Consider the following 26,328-nt stretch of genomic DNA (forward strand, 5'->3'; position numbering starts at 1 on the left):
TCTTGTGCTGTGAGTCTGCGGTTGAGTTGGGAGGAGCCACGTGGCCTCCAGGAAGGACACGTGTGTCGTCCAAAGCCAACCAAACAGTAGCCCAATAATAGCCCATTAGTAGCCCAAGAGTAGCCGTCGCCTCAAAAGTAGAACTCCCGCCCCATTGGTTTTGTTCCAGGGGCCGCGTCACCAAAACACGCCCAATTGGGCGTGAACCCGCCCCCAAATCTGACAGCTGGGGAGCGCGGTTCTCGCGAGACTTCACACCCCCCCCCCCCCCCGCGCGGCTCTCGCGAGATTTCACCCCCCGCGGTTCTCGCGAGACTTCACCCGGCGGCGGCGCTCCCCAAGATGGCGGCGCGCGGAGAGGATGAGGCGATGGCGCCGGTGTCGGGCGACGATCCGGAGAGCTGCAGCGGCGGCGGCGAGGACATCATCCCCGGCTACAGCGACGCCGACGCTTTCGTGAAGGTTGGGAGCCGCGGGGAGAGGAGGGGGAGGGGAGGGGGGGAGGAGGAGGGGAGGGGGGGGAGGCCTCGAGCTCCCGGAGAATAAGATGCTGTGAGGCGGAGGCACGTGACATGTTCCCCATCCACTCAGGACTGTTCAGGAAAAGCTGTCATTCCTCACAGCGCCTCACCACGTCGTCGAGACGTCTCAAAGCGCCTCACACAACAATACCGCAAAGTGTAGTGACTGTGTGTTCTGTGGGCGAAACGCGGCGGCCGATCGCGCACAGCAGTGTCCACACAAAATCGATCAAAGTGACCGATTGATTATTATTTGTTTTTGAGGGATTGTTATCCCCGGAAAGCGATTCGCCAATCGACTGACAACCGGGTTCCTGCTCACTGCTGGTAAACAGGTGTGTGGAGTCAGGAAACTTGCCCAACGTTTCGTCCTGACCGGGTCTCTCGCTTGCGAGACAAGTGCTCTAACCACTGAGCTACAGGACTCTACAGTAGCCTTTACATCAGTCCGCCTCAGTGGTCGGGCTCTCACCTCTTGAGTTAGAAGGTTGTGAACTTGTAAAGCGCACAGTTAGACAATGCAATTCCAAGTTTAAACTCCAGCGTTTGTTCAATAACAACTTACATTCAGCGTCTCACACAGCGTCCCTCACACAGGATACCGTCCCAGAGCGCTTGAGCACAACGCCAAGCCGGGGGGGGGGGGGTGAGGAAGGCACGAGGTGACTATAGGTACGGTCGAAGAGGAAGATCTTCAGGCGTGATCTGAAGATGGAGAAGGAAGGGATAAAGGAAGAGTGTTCCAGAGTTTTGGGGTGTAGTGGCAGAAGGTGAGACTGCCAATGGTGGAACAGAGAGCATGAGGAGCCTGAGCCAGTCAAGCAGATTGTGGCTTCAGGGTTAACCAGGTCGGAGAAGTAGGAAGGCGATGGGGCATGAAGGGATTTGAAAACAAGTGTGAGGTTCTTCATATCGATCCGTTCGGCGATAGGGAGCCAGTGGAAGCTGTTAATGTCGGACTCTGGGGTAAATTGGACAAAGCGACCAACCCCAATTCATTTGTATTGACTCCTATTTTAAATAGGCCGGCTCCGGGATGGAAATAGAGAGGTGAAATTGTGAATGATTGACAGCAGACTCCAACCATTCACAAGCAGCTGTCAATTAGTGAGAGGACGGGGAAGAAACAAGGGAATAGGACGGCTCAAGTCCCGATAGATTGACAGCTTGAGCCACTTGTGAATGGCTGGAGTGCCCATCCTTTCCCAAGCGGCTCCACTGTTAATCGTTCCCCTTCCCATCCAATGGGAATTGGTTGGGAGGGAGGAGACGCCACTGCTCTGCTGGGTGGGAAAAGGTAAGGGAACCTTTGGATGCCTCATAAGCATGAAAAAACGGCCAGCTCCAATGCGTCCATCTTAAGCAGTATATCAAATGCAAGGATTATTCAATCCATGACTGTTTGTGCGATACTGCTATGTGCAATTGGTTGCCGCGTTTCATCCATAAAATACGGAGTCAATTCACTTTGCAGTGTATTCTGTGAAGGGCTTTGAGACATCTCGAAGACGTGATAAGGCACTATATCAAATGTAAGGATTATTATTTTTATTGTTGTAACAATTTGATAATTATCAAATCAGTTATCAAACGTTGCATTTTCCTCCCCAATCGTGGCTGACTCTGATCACCCTGTTTATCTTGTGGACCTTCGGTCATTCTGACCCCACTCCCTGGAACTCCATCCTGCAGTCACTCCGCCTCGTCCCCTCCTTCAAGACCCATCTCAAGACCCTCCTCTTCGACCATGCCTTCGGTCACCCTCCTTCCCACTCTCCATCGTTTCCGATCCCGACCCCCAGCTTGGGTCCGAAACACTTTGGGACGTTCTCCCGACGTGAAAGGTGCTATGTAATGTAATTTTATTGTTGTGTTCTTTCTGCAGCATGTTCTCGGGACTGTGGTTTCAGCCACAAAAGCCTCAAGTGGACTCCCAAAGCCCGGAGATGAGTTTGATTTTTATCGCAGCTTCCCTGGGTTCCAGGCATTCTGTGACACACAAGCAGATCGACTGCTGCACTGGTAAGAGATTGCACTGGAGATACATTTCTGTCCATCGAATGACTATCCATCAGAGAGATCCATCCAAGTGAGAGATCTGGGTTCGATTCCCGGCAGGGCGAAACCTTGGGCAAGTTTCCTTACTCCATACGCCCAATAATAATCCCTCCAAAAAAACAAAACAATAATAAATTGGTCATTTTGAATCCATGACTGTTTGTGGGACATTGCTGTGCGCAATTGGTTGCCGCGTTCGCCCACAAATATACGGTCAATTCACTTTACAGTGTGTTCTGTGAAGCGCTTTGGGACGTCCTCCCGACGTGAAAAGCGCTATATCAAATGCAAGGATTATTATTATTATTATTATAGGGGACTTTCTGTTATGAAGAGAGATTTGAAAAAGTGGAGCTTTTTTGACTAAAACTGAGAATGTTATGGGATTACCTGATAGATGTAAGATAAATAGCAGATTTATTTCCTTTGGTCAGTGAGTCAGTAACATGAGAACAAAAGTATAAGATGAGTGCAAAAAGTGTTAAAGGGAAGTTTAGAAAGTTTATTTACATAAAGGATGGTTAAAATGCGGAATTCTCTACCACAAACTGTAGTTTAAGCCAAGTCCATAACTTGATTGGAAAACAAAACTCGTGCAGACTTGTTGAGCCAAATGACTGTTATTTGTGTTTTATGAATCTATGAGTGAATGACACATACTTTATTTTCATGCTCATACATACCTTCATTACATCCAGGCTCGACTGTGCCAATGCCCTGCTTATTGGCCTTCCCAAATCTTCTCTCCACAAGCTGCAGATCATCCAGAACTCTGCAGTTCATGTCCTCTCCCACACCAGGCTCCATGACCCCATTACACTCACACTTGACCGGCTCCACTAGCTCCCCATCCCACAGAGGATCGAGTTCAAAATCCTCGTCCTTACCTTCAAGGCCCTCCATGGCCTTGCCCCTTCCTACATCTCCGACGTGCTATCCCTTATCAATGTGTCCACTCCCTCCACTCAGCAGACTCTGGCCTGCTCCATGTCCCCTGCCCGGCCTGCCCCACCATCAGCGGTCAAGCCTTCAGCCTTTCTGCCTTCACTCTCTGGAACCCCATCCCACATTCCCTTTACCGTGCGCCCTCCCTTGCATCCTTTAAGGCATGCCTCAAGACTCTCCTCTGCGACCGTGCCTTCGGCCACTCTCCTACCCTCTCTGCCCTCCATCCTCCCTAAACCCATTCCGCTCGGGTCCTAATCCCTGATTACTCAGCACCTTGGGATGTCCTTCTGAAGTGAAAGCCGCTTTACAAATGTAATTTGTATTGTGTATGCTGCTTCATAAAACCACTATTCTTAATATATTTTTTTACAAATCCCTTTATGTCTCTATAACTTTAAATATCAATATAATGTGTCTTTGTTCCATTTTAAATTGCTTTCTGCTTCAGACGCATATGAAGGGGCATCACAACACCCACCACCACCATTGCAAATCCATCCTGATTCAAATTTATCGGAAACTCTTATTACTATGAACTGGTGCAGAGAAACTCCCATATTTGCCTCCCATTACATTCACTTTGTTTCCAATAAATTTTATTTTTTGGGGGCGTTTCTTTTACTTAAAAGGCACTGTATAAAGAACAGCAACAACAGCTTGTGACCTTTACGCAGAGTAGCATTTAGGGGCCCTTCGGGGTGTAATGGGTGGCCCGGTCGAAAAGGAAGGTCTTCAGGCATGAACTGATATAGTGGAATTAAGGGGCAAGGCAGACGGGTTGAGTGAGAGAGTTACGGGGTGCAGTGGCTGAAAATGGAGCTGAGGGGACCAGGGGCAAGCAGGAGGTCGGAGGCAGCTGAGCGGAGGCAGTGGATAGTGGAGTGGGGAGAAAACAGTTTGGAAGGGGAGGAAGGTATCAGGCTGTGATTTGTAGATGAATGAGACAAAATAAATGTATATTGTCACTATTGACAATGCTCCACTATGTGGAGTCCTGTAGCTCAGTGGTTAGAGCACTCGCTTTGCAAGTGAGAGACCTGAGTTCAATCCCAGGCAGAGGGCGAAACCTTGGGCAAGTTTCCTTACTCCACACAGAGCCTAATAATAATCCCTCCAAAACCCAAAACAATAATAAATTGGTCATTTTCAATCTACAACTGTTTGTGGGACATTGCAGTGCGCAATTGGCTGCCGCGTTCGCCCACAAATATACAGTCAATTCACTACAGTGTGTTCTGTGAAGCGCTTTGGGACGTCCTCCCGACGTGAAAAGCGCTATATCAAATGCAAGGATTATTATTATTATTATTGGATTAAATCCTACTGTGGTGTATCTCACTGAGTGGCAGGTCTGTCATTGTTTCACAGTATGAGCCAGCTGATGCAGTACCATGGCTGTCGGAGTCGCATCCAAAATCATAACAAATTAACTGAGCTGGAGGATAGGTTCGACCTGTTGGTGGATGCCAACGATGCCATTCTGGAGAGAGTGGTACGTATGACAAAGCAGCAAGTGCACAGTCGGGTCATTTAGGTGTTCGATGCTTGCTTAGCTCAGTTGGTAGCACTCGAGAGTCAGAGTTTCAAGCCCTACTTCTGGGCTTGGAACTCATAGTGTAACGTAGGCTGACACTCCAGTACCCAGCGCTGGGGACGTTGCATTGTTGGAGGTGCCGTGCTTCGGATGAGATGGCACTATTCGGAAGGAGCGTGGAGTTTTTCTCTCCTCCTGCACAACAATCCCTCAGATAAAATTGGTCACTCGCTTCATCTCTATCTTATGGGACGTTGCTGTGTATAAATTAGCTGCTTCGTTTACAAAATCATTACCAAAACTCAATCCTGCTTTGAGACATCTTCCTGAAGTGAAAGCCACCATATCAAATGCAAGGATTATGCTTTGAGTTGTGTAAAACTAAATAGATTCAATAAAACAAGGGCACACATTCATCATCACATATAATTCAAATATTGATTTGTTTTAATGTAATGTACTATAGAAAGCGAGACTGGTGTACAAACCGTGACGTTATGTAGCAGTGTGTCTTGTATCCACACCAGCCGGAATAAAATTGACCTGAAACGAGCAGATATCAAGTCATTGAGCAAAACACAGTGTAGAATACAATAATTTGGATGAGAAATTAGGTTGGCACAGTAGTATACCCTGTACGGTGTTGCACCCTCCTGTCTCTCTCTCTCTCTCTCTCTCTCTCTGTTTCTCTGTGACGGGTTGCTGAATTAATTGTTTTCAGGGCATCTTACTGGATGAAGCTTCAGGCATCAACAAGAACAAGCAGCCGGTTCTTCCCGCTGGGCTTCAAGCCCCAAAGACCATTATTTCTAGCTGGAACAGGAAGGTAGTTTTTTTTTATTCCGTCTATATAATAGCTTTTATTTACTACAGCCTATTATTTAAGATGTGGAGTCCTGTAGCTCAGTAGTTAGAGCACTTGCCTCGCATGCAAGAGGACCTGGTTTTGATTCCTGGGTAGGGCAAAACGTTGGGCAAGTTTCCTTACTGTTTACACACCCGTTTACCCAGTAGTAAGTAGTTGAGTTGCGGATCGCTTTTTTGGGGTTAACAATTCCTCCAAAATAAATAAAAATAATTTGGTCACTCAATCCATGACTGTTTGTGGGGCACTGCTGTGCGTAATTGGATGTTTCACCCACAAAACATACAATCAATTTACTTAACAGTATATTCTGTGAAGTGCTTTGAGATGTCTTAAGACGTGATAAGGCACTATATCAAACACAAGGATTATTATTATTAAGATGAACATCTCAAATATTCCCAAGGCAATGGGGATCACTGAGCAGGTGGAGTCTGAAGTTATTAACCACAGACACAGTCAAAGAGGATTTTGAAGGCAGGGTGAGTTTGGCACAAGGCAAAGGGATTTTGAGAGGAAGCTCCATAGCGATTCGGTCAATGATGGGATTGGAGGGAATAAGGATCGAACAATAGAGCAGAGTCAGAGGGCAATGGCAGGAGAATAGTGCAAGAGGAGATACAGAGGTTGCGAGGGGTGAGATCAGCGAGGTCCAGTACCATCTATGGAATAAAGTAGAGCTCCTGATATGACACAGCAGACCAGAATTGGCACTGCCACAATATTGCACCGTGATGTGATGCAGGAATTATCGCATTTTGATATGTTAGCGAAGGGGACTGCAGCTCAGTTTCACATCAGTGTAACTTGTCTGAAAGATTAATTCGATTTGCGTTCAGGGCCCCACAAGCTATCTCCTGCCAGTTTTGCTCTGGAGCAAAACGTATCTCTGCTAAGCGCTCTGAGACGCAATCCTGCGTGAGGGACGCTAGATATGAATGCAAGTCGTTGTTGCTCCACCTGGCGCAGTCCGGCTTCTAGCAGTTTTGATGGATTCTCTTTTTCAGAATGTGGAAATGACAAAGCAGATGAAGTCCGAAACCTTCCGCTTGTTTCACGCCAAAAACATCCCTCGGCCCCAGATCAAGTTTAAAGAAAAGATCGATAACTCCAACACTCCCTTTGTGCCAAAAATCTTCCTCAAACCAAATGCCCAAAAATCACTGCCAGAAGGTAGGATGGCTTCAAATTTGCTGAATGTAAAAAAATGGGATGTAATTCCGGCCTTTGTCTTTGACCGTGCCTTCAGCTCCCCTCTCGACTCTCTACCCCCTCCTCGCTTCCTCCCTTCCCTCCCCTCACCATTTCCCTTCCCTCCCTTCCCTCCGACCATTTCCCCACTGCTCGGGTCCTGACCGAACTGTACAGCGCCTTGGGACGTCCTCCCGACGTGAAAGGCGCTCAATAAATGGAATTGTGTTGTTGTTGTTGTTGTTGTTTGTGTCTGAAATATTAGAGATATATTAGTTTTCTCCTCTGCTCTCCTGAAGGCACCTGGCTCTTTTCCTCCTGCTCAGATACGCTGCCATGCACGTACCTCTCCTGAGAAGCTATCATGTGTGAGCCTTGGCAGGTGGTGTTAGCACTGTATTTGACTACGAGCGCATCACAGCAATCCTCAATGCTCGTTTGATGTTCACATCTGCGGATCTTATACAGCAGAATGTCTCTGGGTAGTGATCGGTAGCAGGGAATCATAACCCTGGGACCCGGAGGCCATTAGTAACTGGTCCAGCTCTGATCAATTAACTTGACACAGATTGAGTGAGGGCAGGAAGTTGTTATTGATTGAGGGCAGTATCCCATGAATAAGCCTGGGGCGATCACTTGCTCACAGCACACAGTTCAATGATATTTGATGACTGAATAATAGTAATCGTTGCATTTGATACAGTCACGTCTTCAAGGTGTCTCAAAGTGTTTCACAGAGTATATTGTAAAGTGAATTGACTGTATATAAAAAATACTGTACACAAGAACATTTTCGCCCACAAAATATACAGTCACTACACTTTACAATATATTCCGTGAAGCACTTTGAGACGTCTCAAAGACGTGACAAGGCGCTGTATTAAATGCATTATTATAAGAATTTGCTCGCAAAAGCAAACCAAGGTCCATCTAGTTTACCTTCCACCACCCTGGCAGTCGCTTGAAATATCATGTCCCAAACTATATACGGTATCCCTGTATATACTGTATATTTTGTGGGCGAAACGTGGCAGTCAATTGAGCATAGCAGTGTCCCGCAAACAGTCGTGGATTGTGTGACCAAATTATTATTTATTTATTATCCTCTTTGTGAATTTTCAGTTCTTGCAAACCGCCTGAGGTCGATAGAACGGCCCGAGGACCTCGATGTGCCCGCAGCATTAGCAGACATGATCCACCAGCAAAGGACACAGCAAAATGCCCAGAACATGTAAGTGACGGTGTGTGAAGCAGATCCACTGCTATACTGAATGCCGAGGTTCCCATCACATCCCACTGCTTTTGAGCTGCTTGGACTTTGCAAACCAGAGACCAGATGGTGTATATACTGCTGTTTATTTTTTGGCTTGACCATTCCATGTAGCTACCCATATTACCTTCACTAAATACTACTAACAAAATAATACTCTTTGCATTTGATATAGCACTTTCATGTCAGGAGGACGTCAAAGCCTTTCATGGAATTTACTGTAATGTGTAGTAATTGTGTTTGTAGATGAACGAGGCAGCCAATTTGCGCACAGAAATGTCATACAAAACAGCCGTGAAGTGAATGACTAATTTTATTTCAGGGATTGTTGGCCAGGGGAGAAACTCTCATCTCTTTTCAGCGCGTGCCATAGGATCTTTATCGTCCACCTAAACAGGCACAGATGGGTTTAACAAATTAGCCGAAGGGCAACTCTTAACAGTGCGGTGCTGCCCCTTATCGTTTCACCCGTTGGAAGTGTGGCATTGATGTTTGTAAATTAGACAGTGGATGAACTGTACCTTGTGTTCCTCCTGCTTTGCAGGTTTGCCCATCCCTACCAGCATGAGCTCGATCACTTTGAGCCTCCAGAGCACCTACTCGTCAAACAGGACCCGCAGGTCAGTGACAAAACAGTTTGTGGCTCAACGTTTACCGCTGCAACTTTACTGTGTTTCCTCATTGCTCTTTGATACTTTCCTAGCAGAGGAAGCTGAATAATAATAATAATAACAATAATAATAAATGTTTTTTACATTTGGTATAGTGCCTTTCAGGAGGACGTCTCAAAGCCCTTCACAGGAAGCCTCATTGACCAAGTTTTGCCTTTTGCCTCCCTACCAACCTGCCCGCTCCCTCCGTTCATCAGGCTCCAGCCTACTCCATGTCTCCCGCCCGACCCGCCCTACTTTCTGTGCTTTCAGCCTCTCTGCCCCCACACTCTGGATCTCCATCCCATGGTCCCTTCGCCGCGCGTCCTCCTTTGCCTCCTTCAAGGCCAGTCTCAAGCCCCGTCTCTTCGACCGAGCCTTTGATCTTCCGTCCACCTCTCTGCCTTCCCTCACCCCTACACCACCCCTTCCCCATGCTCAGGCCCCAACAGCTGACTGTTCAGCTCTTTGGAACGTCCTCCCGACGTGAAAGACACTCTATAAATGTAATTTTGTTGTTGTTGTTTTGCCAACCTATAGATAATAATAACAATAATAATAATACTTGCATTTGATTTAGTGCTTTTCACGTCTTCTAGATGTCTCAAAGTACTTCACAGAATAAATGTAAAGTGAATTGACTACATTTGTGGGTGAAACGCGGCAGCAATTGCGCACAGCAGTGTCCCACAAACAGTCGTGGATTGAAATGACCAATTTATTATTTGTTTTTTGTACAAACAGATGTACAAACCTCTGTCTGAGACGAGCTGCCGGCTAATAGCGACATTGGATGATCTTGTGGAAATGAATGAAGTGCTCTCGCGGTGTACGGAGTTTGCTGTTGATCTGGAGGTGCAGACATTTCCCCATTATTTCTAGGATGAAATTTCATCAGAAGTTTATATTTTTACAGCTTTGGACTTTAATGTGCACCCTTTATATTGATTTATTTTCAAATTGGTGGTTTTCTGTCTGCCTTGTGAAGCAGTGAATGTTAAGAGGTCAACTCCCTGCCACACCCCATCCAACCCCCAACGAAGCAATTTGAAAGAGATAATTTTCCTCCCATCTATTCTATGTTCCCTCTGCATCCAAATTCATCCAATCCACCAGATGTTCTCAAACATACACTATGTGGCTGACGTTCACCTTGTCTAACATGCACCAGGGACACTCAGTTCAAATGTTCATTCCCTAATTCTGTCCCGGCTGAGATTGGCCAACTCAACACATTCCAGGGGATTGAACCTGGGACCTCTCCCAGAGTCTGTGTGGCTGAGCTCCTCCCTGGTTAAACCCACTGAGCTGTCATACTAATTCATCCACTTGATTCTCGTTTTTCTCCTTTTGTTCCGGCAGCACCATTCCTATCGGAGTTTCTTGGGCCTAACCTGCTTATTGCAGATATCAACAAGAGAAGAGGATTTCATCGTTGACACACTGGAGCTTCGCAGTGAACTGTATATTCTCAATGAAGTCTTTACTGATCCAGCCATTGTCAAGGTTAGTTTGGTGAATAATGATAATAATAAATGATACTTACATCTGGTATGGTGCCTTTCAGGAAGACGTCTCAAAGCCCTTCACAGGATTTACTGTAAAATGCAGTGACTTTATTTTGAAGTCATTCTGGTTTGAAGATTACTATCCCTGTTGATATCGGCGTAACATTACTTAATTTTCTCTTGGCTTAGTTGGTAGTGCCCTCTCCTCTGGATCAGAAAGTTGTGGTTCAAGCCCACATCATATTTGAGATCCAGTATTTACAATCCAGTCCAGTGTTGGGCTGGATAAGATATGTTTTCTCTGCGTTCAGGTAGACTTTAAAATTTCATGACTACTAGAATTTTTTAAAAAGTTGAAAGGAAAAAATTGCAAGGATATGGGGAAAGAGCAGGTAAGTGGGACTAGTTGTAGCTCTTCCAAAAGGCAGGTAGAAGAACGATGGGCCAAATGGCCTCTTTCTGAGTTGTAGGATTCTATGATTTTAGAGGTAAGCAGGGTGGGTCCCTCCGGGGAGAGATCCATTCCAATAAATATCTCTGGAATTTCCATGTGTAGATGGGATGCGCATAACTCTGTTTAGTTTGGGTATTCTTCAGCAAGGGGAAGGGTTTCCGCATGTGTCAGACATCCGGCTGACCACAAACAATGACTGTTGGAAAAGAGGAGGGCGTTCTCTCCAGTATCCTCTGGATTAAGCAGCCATGCACCACAAGGCTGTTTGTGAGATCTTCCTGTGCACAAATTGGTTGTGAAACCAGTGACTCTTTGATTCTAAAGTCTTGATGCTTGGGTCTGTATAGGTGTTCCACGGAGCAGATTCCGACATTGAATGGCTACAGAGAGACTTTGGGATCTATGTGGTCAACATGTTTGACACACACCAGGCTGCACGCACTCTAAACCTGGCTCGACACTCTCTCGATCACCTCCTGAGACATTACTGCAGCGTGGAGGCTGATAAGCGTTACCAGCTAGCTGACTGGAGAATGCGGTAAGTCAGCTCCTGTTTGTCGAGATACGTTTCTACTAAAGGCCCTTCAGCCCATTGGTCTCGTCCTCCCCACTTCTCAGTAGAGCATCAAAATGTTTCGATTTCAAGATCCTCACGTTCGTTTTTAAATCCCTTCGTGCCCTGGCACCTCCCTACCTCTCTGACCTGCACACACCCGAACCCTCAATCCGCTGCTTCCGCTCGACTGGCTCCGGCCTCCTGCATGTCCCTTGCGCCCTCCTATCCACCACTGGTGGCCGCGCTTTCAGCCCCTATGCCCAGAATCTCTGGAACACCCTCCCTTTATCCGTCCGCCTTACCCCCTCATTCCCTAATTTCAGGTTACGACCTTCCTCTTCAACCGTGCCTACGGTCACCTCCCCCTCCCCTGGCATTGTGCTCTGTTGCTGTCAGGTGCGCTGGGACACTGCCCTGCGTGAGGGGTGCTATGTAAATGCAAATTGTTGTTTGCTAAATGAGTCCCAGAATCCTGCCTCATCCATCCTTCTGATGACCCGTTCATTCCAGTTGTTGACTGCACTCTGAATAAAGAAACATATGCTGGTGTCTGTCCTGAAATTGTCCTCCACAATCCTGAATTCGTGCCATCTTATCCCGCTGCCTCTACGTATTTGATAATTTTTGCTTTCTCTGTCACTTTTACCCTCAGAGATATCTCTGAAAAGCCCTGGCCTATTTAGAGACAGGTTAACAGTCAAAACGTTGAGTTCATTATTGGGCATCCCATGTTTTTTTACACGATTATGTGCTTGTAAGTGTTTTCAGCAATTGCTGTTCAGTGCTGCAGGAAAGCCAACTTCCATATTCAGCCTGAATTTAAAGCCTAGCTCAGAGTAGCTGAGACCAAATTAGGATGTCCACGCTGCTCACCCCTAGCTGAGAAATGGGAGCAACCTTAAGAACTTTCTGTTCTGTACTTTTTGTGTCCTCAGTGCTGCATTGCTCACCCACTGAGCCGTCAGCGGTGCTCAGAGGATGTCTTGTCTTTTATTTGACAGCTTTATTCTTGTCCATTTATAGACCACTCCCGAAGGAGATGTTACATTATGCACAAGAAGACACCCACTATTTGCTGTACGTTTATGACACAATGAAAAATCAGCTGTGGGAGCAGGGGAACGAACAGGCCCGCCTCATTCATCTTGTCTGGCACAAGAGCAAAGACGTTTGCCTGAAGGTATTGTCCCGAGTATAGAATAGTGTGTTCAGATATGTCCTCTTCTGTATTCTACAAGGTCCTGGCTGAAATATTAATGTAATGTTCTACAATGTGCAAACCAAGATACGTACTTTCCTTTTGAAAGCTTCTGCCTTTTCCAAATATAAAGCCGTTAAGTTTTGCACCCAGAAAATTGCACCCAAGCAATCTACATTGTAATCTTGTTATTACTTGCAGAAATACTGCAAGCCAATATTCACAGAGGAATCCTACTTGGAGCTGAACAGAAAACAGAAGAAGCATCTGAACACTCAACAGATGACTGCGTTCAGGTTACTGTACTCATGGAGGGATAAGATGGCCCGACAAGAGGACGAGAGCACAGGGTGAGTGGGGTCTGCAACGTGAAATGTTTATCCAAGGAGCAAGGGGAGCGATTGATACCAGAGGCCACGTCACCAGATTTTGGCCGGGATGGAGAAAGCTTACACAGGAGATTACTGTTGTACCAGTTAGCACTGGGAATCAGAAAGCGTTTCTTCATACGGGTTGTGAGAGCATGACCCACACTGCTGGGAAGGCAGTAGAGGCAGAATTGAGGTTTAAAAGGCAGACTGATGGATACTTGAGGAGTAAGGGTGTTAAGACACATATTTGGCCATTCACTTTATAGTTAAAGGCAGAGAAATAGCCATTTAAATTTAATGCAGACAATTGTGAGGTTGTATATTTTGGGAGGAAGAGTAGGAGAACAAGTATATGTTGGATGTAAAATATTAAAAGAAGTGGAAGAATAAAGGGACTTGCGGATTAATATCAAGGGTGTTCCACAAAGTCCTGTTAACCTCCAGTTACAAACCAGTGATGTGAGACTAAGAAGGAGCTGAAACAAGCTGCCAGAGATGCACTTTGCCTCCTCACCAACTCCATCCATGTTACGGAAGTTGTGGCACAGAACATGGCGATTGATCATTATCTTACGTGAAAATGATGGCACTCACACACACTCACACTGAATGATCCTCTGGATGTCTTAATGCAGTTAAACACTTGTACTGAATACAATGGAGTAACTTCCAAATACAAATATCATCATTCATCCACATATTTCAGTTGCTGGTCAGTGCATTGTAGAAACAAACATGGGGGTAACAGGACTTTGTGGACATGCTGTACATAAATCCTTAAAGGTGGGAAGGCAGATGGGCAAAGTTGTCAAAAAATCTAATGGAAACCTAGGTTTTATAAAATTGTTCATGGGACGTTACTGTGTGCAAATTGTGTTCACTAACAAAATACATTTTCCACACCTTAGTGTATTCCTTGAGACATCCTTTCATCCCCAAAATGTACAGTCAATTCACTTTCCAGTATATTCTGTGAAATGCTTTGAGACATCTAAAAGACATGATCAGGCTCTGTATGAAATACAAATGCAAGGATTATTATTTTTCTGGCTTGAAAGATGCGATATTAAATGCTGTTTTTTTATGTGTAACAACAACGACAACGACGACAACTTGGATTTATATAGTGCCATCCACATCGGACGGTGTCTCAGAGCACTTTAAAAAAGTAGTAAAAAGATGCAGAATTTGGATTAAAAAAAGATGTGCCATAGTCTGATAAAATGGCAAAACAAACATGATGGGTGTATGGCCTCCTTCTAGCAGATCGTTTAATCCCATTTCATTTGTATTGGGCTCTTTTGGGCTGAGCTACAGTAGTGTCCTGTAATAATAATAATAATCCTTGCATTTGATATAGCGCTTTTCACGTCGCGAGGACGTCCCAAAGCGCTTCACAGAACACACTGTAAAGTGAATTGACTGTATATTTGTGGGCAAACGCGGCAGCCAATTGCTCACAGCAATGTCCCACAAACAGTGGTAGATTGAAAATAACCAATTTTTTTTATTATTGTTTGTTTTTTTGGTTTTGGAGGGATTATTATTAGGCTCTGTGTGGAGTAAGGAAACTTGCCCAAGGTTTCGCCCTCTGCCGGGAATTGAACTCAGGTCTCTCGCTTGCAAAGCGAGTGCTCTAACCACTGAGCTACAGGACTCCAAAGCTCAGCTCAGTGGTTAGAGCAATCACCTCACAAGCAACAGATCTGGGCTCGATTCCAGGCAGGGCAAAACCTTGGACAAGTTTCCTTACTCCACATGACTGATAATAATCCCTCAAGAAAAAAAACAATAATAAATTTGTCACTTCAATCCACGACTGTTTGTGGGACGCTGCTGTGAGCGATTGGCTGCCGCGTTTCGCCCAGAAATACACAGTCAGTTCACTTTACAGGCTTTTCTGTGAAGTGCTTTGAGACATGAACAGCGCTATATCAAATTGCAGGGATTATTATTATTTTCTGGTAGAGCCTTTTGGGGAATCTGATAGGGACAACGGACTGCTAACATTCTGTATTTTTGTTTCAACAGATATGTTCTCCCAAATCACATGATGCTCAAAATAGCTGAAGAGTTGCCAAAGTAAGTCGCATTCCTTCCCGGGGTAGAAATCAGGACAAACTCTTTGTAACAAAAGGCAAAATACTGCAGATCCTGGAAATCAGAAATAAGAACCGAAGTAGTTGGGAACACTCAGCAGGTCAGGCAGCATTGATGGAGAGAGGAAAGTGGGTTAACGTTTCAGGTCGATGAAGTTAGATCAACGTTAACCCATTTCCTCTCTCCATCGATGCTGCCTGACCTGCTGAGTGTTCCCAGCCACTTGTGTTTTTATTTAATATCTGGTGTAATGTCTTCTGATGTGTTGCAGGGAGCCTCAGGGGATTCTCTCTTGCTGTAACCCGGTGCCTCCCATGGTCCGACAGCAGATCAATGAGCTGCACCAGCATGTCCAACGTGCACGTGACATGCCAATCCTCAAGGTAACGCCAATAATAATAATCCTTGCATTTGAAACAGCGCCTTATCACATTGTCCAGACGTCTCAAAGTGCTTCACAGAATACACTGTAAAGTAAATTGACTATATTTTTTGGGTGGAGACACGGCAGCCAATTACGCACAGCAGCATCCCACAAACAGTGGTGGATTGAGTGACCCAAATTATTGTTTACAAAAAATAAAAATGTTTTTAAGGGATTATTGGATTTCAGCCATTCTCACAACTGTGGAGACATTTTTCCCACAAATACAGTCAGTCAATACACTTTACAGTTATTCTGTGAACGCTTTTGAGACATCTCACTAACATGTTCAGGCGCTATACCAAATGCAAGGATGATTATTATTGTAATTAATATTTTCAGCACAAAAGGAGACCATTCAGTCTGTCGTGTCTGCTCCCGGTTTTCCTAAATTGCCTTTTTTATATTAATCCCACTTTTTATATTAATCCAGCTTATTCTCCATATTTCTTAATGTTTTTCCTGCTCAGTTGCTTACCAGTTACCGTTTGAATTAATTACATGAGGTTCAATCTATCAATGTTTTTCAAACTCTAACCCACCCTCTTTGAATGAAGAAATTCCTTCCAACCTTTCTCACTCTCCCCTCAGTCTTCTATTGACAACCCAGTCCCTTTGTCACCAGTTGCCTCGCTAAAGGAAATAGTTGTATTCCCCCTATTTACTTTGTTTGTATATTTGCCAAGGAAGATAGAGAGAATTTTTTTCTTTCTGACAGGCAAATCCAAAACTTAGTGCTATACCATTCAACGGTGAAATCAGGAAATGTTTCTTTCATACAAAAGTATGTGGAAATGTTACACTGAGTGATGGTGAGGGTATCAAGTGATATGATGAAACGCCAGGAAATGGTACTAAGTTGCAGATCAGCCATGATCTAGTAAATTTGATGAGTTGAACAGTCATCCTGTGATCTAATCTATCCCTTCTGAAAGGTTGATGGAAGCCGATTTGATAACAACTTTTAAGAGAGAAGTAAATAATCATATGAGGTTCAACCCATCAATGTTTTACAAACAGTAACTGGGGAGGACAAGTTTGCAGCACTATGGGGAGGACAAGTTTGCAGGACTATGGGGAGTACAAGTTTGCAGGACTATGGGGAGGACAAATTTGCAGGACTATGGGGAGAGAGTGTGGTAGTGGGATTGATTTGGATAGTTCTTTTCAAAGGGCCTGCACAGACAAGGAGGGCCGAATGGCCTCCTGTATAATTCTATGAACACCTAATTGCTGATAACAAAGGACAAATACTGAGGACTATTTGAAAGGACAAATTGTTCTATCTGTTTGGTTTAGTGGGTTGGCTACCAGACCAGGTCAGAGGTTCTGGGTTTTATCTGTCCTCTTGATCATTTACTTTTTTTTGAGATCCATGTCTAAATCTGTGCTTGGGCAGGGAGGGGGAGAGGAAGGTAAGCGGAGTCTTCCTCGGGTTGAACTAGTTGTGAGGCAACATGACAAGACATTTTCAATGGATCATCACCAGATAGACTTGCTCTGGATGGGCACATCCTCAGTCATATAAAGCCAAAACTTTGACAAGTTGGGAGTCCTCATTCTTGTGGATTTCATTCTTGTGGGGGAAAAAGGATTTCCCAAATAAAATTGAATTTTAGGAATTTCCAAGATCCTGCATCATCTTTACATGTTAAATCTTTACATGTTACAATATGGTTTTAAGGTAGTTTTTGGCATCAGCTCACAGTGAGAGATATTTTGCACTAATGGCTTAGCCCTCAGCTGCTCCCCAAATGAACCTAGTTTTGAGTCTAGTCTGCATACACCTGAAACTGAACCTTTAACTGTTCATTTTCCCCTCTCTAGTCAGAACCTACACAAGCACCACAGAAGAAAAGCCCATTGCTGAAGCCAGAGGTAAGCTGTTAGCTCAGAATGTTCCGGTGCTAGTTAAATATCTGCATTTCACAGCATCATTTTATTGAAGAGGTTCTGCTCTCCAACCCCACGTAGAGATAGGAGTGAAAATGCATGTTTCCTAACTAATTAGAAGTGTGATATCTGATTGGATCTGTTAAATTTTGGAATTTCATTTGAGCAATTGACCTCGGGCCATTGGGTTAGGCAGAGCAGAAACATTGGCCCACAGACTGGTGCTCGAAAGTCTCCGATTGTAAACGCCCAGATTGGGTTGTGACAAGTTGAAATCCCCTGCTGTCGTTTGCTGTGTGGCATTACACCTCAACAACAGGGATGGATTTAGGAGGCTAGCGAGAGCCAACGCCTTCAGTCTAAAAGGGGAAAATTGAAGGGGTGGGGGGTGGAGAACGGTATATCAAAAATCCTTTAGGAGGTTGAGTGGCCTTATTGGGATGAGTGACTGTTTGTGAGTGAATCAGTAACATATTGTGTAGTTTGTTAGCTCTCGCTATGTATTTACAGAAAATACAGAACCTGCTGTTCGGACCTCACGATAGCTCCCATCTCATCGAAGAAGATGCCCCGATTGCCTCAGGTTCAGGTAGGGTGTTACCTGTGTATGCGTGTATATGTGTGCGCGCGCGCGCGCGCAGGGTGGGGGGTGGAGGGAGAGACGGTCTGTAAAATCTCAACCAGCACTATAACAGGCCATAATTGGCAGACATACATCAACATGTCAGAGTCCTGTAGTGTAGTGGTTAGCGTGCTCGCCTCACAAGCGAGAGGACCTGGGTTCGATTTCCTGGTGGGACGAAACTTTAGGCATGTTTCCTTACTCCATACGTCTCTGTTCACCTTCAAAGCCCTCCGTGGCTTCGCTCCTACCTCTGTGGCCTCCTAACCCCCTACCAATCTGTCTGCTCAGCGGGCTCCGGCCTGTTTCATGTCCCCCGCTTTGCCTGCCCCGTCATTGGTGGACGGGCCTTCAGCCTCTCTGCCACCACCCTCTGGACTTCCATCCCACAGTCCCTCAACCTCCCTTGCCTCCTTCAAAGTTCGTCTCTAAGAACCCCCTCTTCGACCGTGCCTTCAGTTACCCTTCTACCCCTACCCTCCCCATCCTCCACCCCTCCTGATCCCAACCACCAGCTCGGGTGCGGATCCCTGACTGTACAGCACCTTGGGACGACATGAAAGGTGCTATACAAATGTAGTTTGACGTTATTTTTGTTTACCTAACTAAAGCAGTAAATAGGTACTAAGTCAAATGCAAGGATTATTATTATCGTGTGTGCACAGGTACCAGCTCCCCTGGACCTGGAGTTCTACTCTAATCCCAACCTCCTACTTCTCCTCCATCATGACAACACTGATACTAGCTGCTCCACTGGAGCAAAGCCCATTCTCTGTGAATTTACCATTGTGTCTATGCCTGATGCCAGTTTTTCCCTCACAACAGTAATTGGTATGAAGGAGTTTGCGATGTTTCGTTATCATAAGCAAGTATAAAAACGTAGGCAATTGTAGCCCTGGCTACTAGATTGAAAAGGTGCCAGCCATCAAGATGTGCAGTGAAAGAGGAAGTGAGTGAATGGACGACTGGTAATCAATGGCTTGTTGTTCCAGTGCCGATGGTTGAAACGTGCTCTCTGTTTCTGGACTTGGAGGACGAGCGAGTGGACGTGGAACCGGCTTCCTCCCTCAGTGCGAGAGCCACCGTCACTATTTTTGAGGTAAGCGTTTCAGTGACTAAAGCAAATGTCAATATTGCGCACTGTACCGTGAGCATTCTTACTAAGTTGCTGTCCCACCACAGCGGGCACCCTCAGGTACCTTGCGTTGTTTGTTCACGTGTGAGTGTCAGCAGAGCATCACAGACCCCAGCCTGTCCTCGGCTGATGTCGTGGTTGTCTCCAGATAGCGATCAGTAACAGGGAGCCTGGCTAATTTTCCATTGGCAACCAAAGGCCTGTGAACTCAGTACAGATTAGCAATTCAAACCTACAATCATCCAATCTGTATGGGATGGTGCTGTATTGGGCAGGGGCTTAAGCCACCAGGTATTTGTGTTGGGTGGGTGAGGGGAATAGCTAGGAATGAATTCAAAACTCACTCTTATTTCCCTGTTTTGTATCTACTGTTATATTTAAGAAGCGCTTTTAGATATTGTATGCCACGTTAGGGGCTGTGTGAATGGAATGTCTGGTTGATTGGAGCAAGTTTTAAGTAAGACTTGTGGCCAGGTGGAAAAGAGTAAAAATATTCCAACTCAACAACAATAAACAACAACTTGTACTTATACAGCACCTTCCACCAAGAGTAGATTTCTTAGAGCGCTTAACAGTGGCGGAGCCTACTCCGAGCCATGGGGCGGTGGGAGAAGGCTGTTAACACGGTCGAAGATGAAAGTTTTCAGGCAGGACTTGATCTCGAGAGGGGGCAAGGCGGAACGATTGAGGGAGAATGCTCCAGAGGTTTGGGGCGTAGTGGCTGAAAGCGCGACCTCCGATGGTTGGGCAGAGGGTGTGAGGGACGAGCAGGAGGCCGGTGCCAGTCGAGCGGAGGCGCTGTGTGGTGAATTGGAGAGTGAGGGGGTCAGAGAGGGAGGGAGGTGCCAGGGAGTGAATGGATTTGAACCCAAGTGTGAGAACAAACAATGGAACTTGCAGGAACAATGTGTGTGGCAGGTTGCCCAAGTGTTAACAACTGACCTCTTTTGCTCTCACAGTATCCAACCGAGGCCCAGGCGGAGGAGGAAATCCTGACAGTGGCACAGCAGAAAGCTCGGCTGATTTTAGAATCATTTGAGAACCCGTTTAGGATGGTGAGCAGGCCATCCCGTTTCCGCTTCCTCTGGCCAAATTGCTAAGCGAGAAAGTGGAAGTTGATTTGAGCATTTCAAAATTGCATTTTATATCCACTAAAGGTTTTATAATTGCTTTCAAATGCCGCATGTTATTTTGAACTCTGTAAACATTTATTTAGTAATATTGCAAGGGATCTGGGCTTGATTCCCAGGCAGGGCGAAAAGTTGGGCAAGTTTCCTTACTCCACACGCCTCTGTTTACCCAGCAGTAAGTTAGGTAGTCGATTGGCGGATCGCTTTTCCGAGTAATAATTCCATCAAAAAAAATTATTTGATCACTCAATCCGTGACTGTTTGTGGGACACTGCTGTTCGCGATTGGCTGCTGCGTTTTGCCCAGAAAATATACAGTCAATTCATTTTACAGTATATTCTGTGAAGCGCTTTGAAACATCTGGAAGATGAGATAAGGCGCTATCTCAAATGCAAGGATTATTATTATTATTGGAGTTTATTTTTCTTAAAAGGATTCTTTAATCCATAAAACCATTACAATTTTGCCCATTGGGGGTGGATTGCGTGAATGATGGCAAGCTATGCAGTTTTAATTGGTAGACACCAAGCAGTTACCCCAAGCCACATTCTGCTGCCCATATCTTGGTTCTCATCAACTTGCGCCAATACCCTCTGGAATTTGGTAAGCGTTCATCCCTCAAGAGGGCGCATTCCACTCCAGAAACGGGGAAATTTCCATGTGTAGGTGACACATACATAGAGCTCTGTCTGGTTTGGACACTCTTAAGCTTAGTGATGGGGTTCCACATGCATGACTACTAAACAAACTGCGTCCAAGTCATCTGTATTTCTAAGTCACTCCCTTGTAGGACTTTGATTATCAGAGATGATTTGAGCCTCAAACCCAAGGTTGGTGGACCCTGAGGAAAAGTATCGGACAAAGGACGTTTAAATGGTAAACCGAAGGTTGGGAACCCAGCAACGGGTAAAAGAGCATTAGTTTGTCAGTTTATTCAATAATATACCAATTTTTTGTGTTTGTGTTTCAGTACCTTTCATCCAAAGACAGTAACATATACATCTCTGAAGCAGCAAAGTTTGACCCTTCCTCCAAGGTGTATGAAGTAAGTAATTGTGAACAACCAGGAACGTTTGTATATAGGTCTCAAACAGGACTTCGCGGTGTAGAAGAGTCTATCAATGGGATTGAGAAAATAAACCCAGAGCGATATATTCAGATATGCCAAAGAGCAGGATTTATAATCCCAGATTCAGATAGGTTGACAACGATTTCATGACGGACACCAGGAAGTACATCCTTACACAGAGGCTAATGGCTGGATCAAGGTCATCTCAAGATCTTCCCTTTTGACCACCCCCTCTTCCCACCCCTCCCCCCTTGGCACTCGCACTTCTTGAATCCAACCCCCAGCTCGGGTCAAACCCTCGACTGTCCCACCTTCGGATATTCTCCTGGTGTGAAACGTGTAATGTGAATATAAATTATTGTTCTCATTTAAGATAATGTTATATGGTGTTTCTGGAAGGTAAGATGAAATGGGCCGAGCAATTCTTGTGATATTGTGGCTGACCAGTTGTATCAGACCATTGTAACAGACTTACCGTTCTGGTGATTAGAGGTTGTGGCATTTTATTTTATTTTGTGATTTTATTTTCAGTTAGAAATGCTTCACAGCATGTGATTGCCCCCCCCCCCCCACATGAAAATCCATTGAAGACCAGCTCAGGTTGGACACCAGGAAGTTTTTTTTACACACAGAACAGAATCTGCAGCTGGAACGGGTTACCAGGGAGGGTGGTTGAAGCTACAATCCTGGGAATCCCTTACAAAAAGGCTTAAACGGAAGACAAAGGGTGTTTTTCGAAAGCAACTAAAACAGCCATTTTATTCTCAGCAAGGTCCCTTGAGAAGGATAACAAATTAATTTGGAGAATTCTCGTTCAGGACATCGAGAAAAACTTTTTAATGTCTCACCTGGAGGTTTGCAGCTCCTACCCCATACCACACTGGAGTGTCAGCCCAGACTCTAAACTTATGTCCTGTCATGGAACTGGAGCTTGCTTCCACTCGAGCTCAGTGAATCAAGATTCTTCAGTGCGAATATTGGCAGGTTATTGAAAGATCAGCGTTCATCAAACAACAACTAAGGTCCTTTTCCTTCTTATGTAATTGCAGGTTAGCCACAGGTGGAAGCTACAGAGCCCAGATCCTCAGCAGCAAGAGGCAAAGGATCAGAAGGAAGAGAAGAAGAAAGATAACAAACCCAATCCTGCAGGTTGTGTGAAGCCGCTCATCAGTTTTCAATTTAGCGCTTTGAACGCTGTGAAAGCACTTCACAACATGAAATTAATTAAGAATGAAGTGTATGTTGATACGGAGGCAAATGTCCCATCAAAATTGAGATGGGAGCCAATCAAACTGAATTTTTGATAGGATGAGGGGGCATAAACCAGGAAAAAACTAGTTTATTGTAATAGTGGACGGAGAAGGGAGAGGAATTAACGACTCAATCAAAAGAAACAACGTTGATCTGAAAATAACAACTTGCATTTATATAGCGCCCCTCACGCAGGCTAGCTCCCAGATCCCTGAAACAATAAATAAACAATCCCAAGTAATCAATCATTGCAACGATTTGGGATTTTGTTTGTTTAGTTTGACGTATATGCTGATGGTTGTGTGGTGGGTGATGGTAAAGAGAGGTTTGGAGAGGGTCTGTTCAACAGCCCAGTGGTTTAAGGCAATACTCATTGTAGCACAAACCTGGATCGACCAGGCAATCTGGAGTTTTGATTAGATTTTCAATGCTGAATTAAGTGATCTTATTTATAATAAATAAAAACAAGTTGGTTGCTCAGTCCACGGCTGTATGCAACTGGCTGCCACTTTTCGCCCACAAAATATAGTCAATTCACTTTACACTTCTGTGAAGCGCTTTGAGAAGTCTCAAAGACATGATAAGGCGTTGTATCAAATGCAAAGATTATTATTATTATCTCAGCCACGGTAGAAGAGTTTACAAATGGCTTTGGTAACTGTGGGCCGCAGAGGGGAAATCAGCCATTCATTGCTACTTGTCTCCTACTGGTCGTCCCTTGGAAACCGAACCAAGGTCAGCTGTGACTCCAGAGATCCAGACAGACAGTCAGGAGGGAGAACGGGGCTGGAGGAGATATTGTAGGTAGGAAAGGATTAGCCCTTGCAGGGATTTGAGATCAGAATTAGGATTTTAACAATGTGACTAAAAATGTTGCCGCCACTGTCTCCCCCGCCCCCTCCCCCACCACCCCCAAACAGAATGCTGTGTGGCGTTTCTTGAGTTATGACTAAGTGATATTAAAGCTCATTATTTTCTCTCACAGCCGTGAGGCAGCAGGTGCAGCAGGATTACAAAAGTGCGGTCCAAGACCTGCTGTCAGTCAGACAGCAACAACAAGCTGAGGTAAGGCAGGCGTCAAGGTCTGCTTCGTAGGGTGGTCAATTTCAATTTTATTTGGTCAGCTTAGTGTCTGATTTTGCGTAAACTTTATAGCTTAGTTGTACTTGTGCTTGCCTCACAAGCGAGAGGATCTGGGTTCCTGGATCCATTTTCTGGGGGTAATAATCCCTCAAAAAAATTATAAGAATTTAGTCACTCAATCCACGACTGTTTGTGGGACACTGCTGTGAGCAATTGGCTACCGCGTTTCGCCCGCAAACTATACAGTCAATTCACTGTACAGTATACCCTGTGAAGCGCATTGAGACGTCTCGAAGACTATAAGATGAGTTAGGATTTTATGAACCCTGGTAATGTTTTATACTCCAGTCTACTGTATTTTTGATTTCTTTTCAAAAGTACATCCTGGCTCGAATTTAGTAAAGAGTGTTAGCTCATATAACAGTAACACAGACCTGAGGGGCTCAATGCCCTTCTGTGCTGCAAATTTTTGTTTTTAACTGCACACAGTGAGTCCCTGTCATGGGACTTGAACCAACAACTTTCTGACCCGTGCGCAAGAGCAGTGCTGAATGACATCTTGACTCGGTTGAATAAGGTGGGTTTCAAGGGGGAAGTAGGCAGGTTTATGAAAGTTAAGGTCTTGAAGGGTGTGGAGGTAGGGTGGGCAGGGCAGTGGGTTTGTATGAAGCAGTTGCTCTGAGAGCCGCTGCAGACTAGACTGACCGAACAGTCTCCAGCACTGTAAATTACTAAGTTTCTAAGCCGTTAGCGCCTTAACCTTCCTCTTCTTTTCTCCCCCCCACAGAAGTCAGCTGATCAGCAAGCAGGCAAGAAGCGAGAGCGAGCGAAGAGCGCAACGGAGAAAGTGATGGCACCGCCGGAGAAGAGGCCGCCAGCCGCCATGAGGAGAGACGAGCAGCAAAACCCCAAACCCTTCATGGCGTTCGACTACAGCAAGTCCGATTTCAAAGTGTTTGCTGGTAGGTTGTCATTCGATCTTCAGATCTTCGTAAGGTTTCTGTAACAGTTGAAATGAAACACTGTTGAGGCATAATGTTAATTACATACCAACTTAGCCCTGTGCATGCAGACTGATTCTGTTGTTCTCAAGCCAGCCAGCTATTAGATCTTGTATTTTCGCATCACACCTTATCACATTGAAACGTCCCCAAGCAATTCAAACAAATCTACGTGAAGTGTAGTGGCTATGTACTTCTAGAGAAAGATGGACCATCTTTTCCCTCTCCACCTCGCTCAGCTCTCACCGCAGCTTCGGGTGCCAAGCCGGTATTGTTAAGCAATTTAGGACATCCTCCCAACATGAAAAATGCTACAAAAATGTAAATTTGTATTGTAAAGATGGCAGCCATATTGGGCAGAGCATAAATGTACCTGGAGGATTGTTGACCAGGACACTCGAGAATCTCTTCTTTTTTCCAATAGCGCCGCGGGATCTTTCACATTCACCTACACAGGAAGGCAGTATCTTAGTTTGACGTCTCATCTGAATAGCAGTCCCTACAATGTAGTGTTCAGCTGGTAGTCCACTGGATTGTCAGCCTAGACTGTGAGCTCAGGGTATAACATGGGCCTGGAACCCACAAGGTCTGGCAGAGTGAAGAGTAATAATAAGAATCCTTGCATTTGATACAGGGCCTTGTCACGTCTTTGAGACGTCTCAAAGCGCTTCACTGACTGAGATGTGTTATCTTGGGTGTTGTTTGTGCTTTATTGTGTTTTGGATTTATTTTTTATCTGTTAGGTGGCAGCAAGACTCCAGGTCCTGCACATTTTGATCCCAATATGTCAGCGGATGGACCTCACTCTAAGGTACGTTTGCTGCTGCGGAATCTGGTATCTGCACTGCACCTTCAGACAGGTCCTCAATCTGCACGTGAGAACCTCAACAAAACGATGCCTGGGTTCAGCTTAATTTGTCTAAAGTTAAAGAGATCGAGACTTTGCTAAACTGCGTGTGCAGCGGAGTAAATAGCTGACCAGGACATTCTGGTTTATAGCATGTTCAAATGAAAGAGAACATTAAACGAGTATTTCTGTAGTAATTTGCAAGCTTATCATCCCTATTTGCTGACCGTACCCGTCTCTGCTTTTTGACGTCATCGTTCATGGTTCCAGCCGCCTTTACCTGGTGATCGGAACCATAGAGATTTGTGGGGAAAAAGGCCGTTCGGCCGCTGACCAAATGTTTTCTGGTTTAGAAAGGAAAGAAGAACCGGCAAGCAGCTGGGAACCGCAGTATGTCCTTCACAGTCGGCAAGTCAGACAGGTAACAGTTTGTAGACGACTGTCATCAGTGTGCTTGACAGGGCGCCATTTTGAAAATAACGTTTGCAGTTTCTGGTGGTTCAGGGGTTTGTTCAGTGGACAGTTGAATTATACAAGTTGCACACAAATCAGCCATGGTTCCTGCTCCAGTTTACTACCCAGTATGTGTGTAGCTATTGCACATGTCATGCTGTGCTGATCTCCATCCGAACACAGCCCACAACACTTT

General features: G+C 45.2%; 1 protein-coding gene across 1 annotated transcript in view; it reads left to right on the forward strand.

Moving 5' to 3' along the window:
- The first annotated feature begins 325 nt into the window (after positions 1–325).
- Positions 326–26,328, forward strand: part of exosc10 (exosome component 10) — a 26,838-nt gene continuing 835 nt past the window's right edge. Inside the window, exons 1-24 of the mRNA XM_007897780.2 lie at positions 326–462; positions 2,407–2,543; positions 4,896–5,019; positions 5,783–5,887; positions 6,934–7,099; positions 8,240–8,348; positions 8,932–9,007; positions 9,782–9,892; positions 10,400–10,543; positions 11,347–11,537; positions 12,579–12,735; positions 12,955–13,103; positions 15,156–15,206; positions 15,496–15,607; positions 17,476–17,526; positions 18,052–18,130; positions 19,156–19,262; positions 20,258–20,353; positions 21,399–21,473; positions 22,547–22,646; positions 23,734–23,813; positions 24,619–24,793; positions 25,576–25,643; positions 26,033–26,100. Of these exons, the coding sequence (XP_007895971.1) occupies positions 343–462; positions 2,407–2,543; positions 4,896–5,019; positions 5,783–5,887; positions 6,934–7,099; positions 8,240–8,348; positions 8,932–9,007; positions 9,782–9,892; positions 10,400–10,543; positions 11,347–11,537; positions 12,579–12,735; positions 12,955–13,103; positions 15,156–15,206; positions 15,496–15,607; positions 17,476–17,526; positions 18,052–18,130; positions 19,156–19,262; positions 20,258–20,353; positions 21,399–21,473; positions 22,547–22,646; positions 23,734–23,813; positions 24,619–24,793; positions 25,576–25,643; positions 26,033–26,100 (2,651 nt within the window). The 5' untranslated portion in view covers positions 326–342. The remainder of the gene's footprint in view (positions 463–2,406; positions 2,544–4,895; positions 5,020–5,782; positions 5,888–6,933; positions 7,100–8,239; positions 8,349–8,931; positions 9,008–9,781; positions 9,893–10,399; positions 10,544–11,346; positions 11,538–12,578; positions 12,736–12,954; positions 13,104–15,155; positions 15,207–15,495; positions 15,608–17,475; positions 17,527–18,051; positions 18,131–19,155; positions 19,263–20,257; positions 20,354–21,398; positions 21,474–22,546; positions 22,647–23,733; positions 23,814–24,618; positions 24,794–25,575; positions 25,644–26,032; positions 26,101–26,328) is intronic.

This window comes from Callorhinchus milii, unplaced genomic scaffold (assembly GCF_018977255.1).
Source record: "Callorhinchus milii isolate IMCB2004 unplaced genomic scaffold, IMCB_Cmil_1.0 Scaffold24, whole genome shotgun sequence".
NCBI lineage: Eukaryota > Metazoa > Chordata > Chondrichthyes > Chimaeriformes > Callorhinchidae > Callorhinchus > Callorhinchus milii.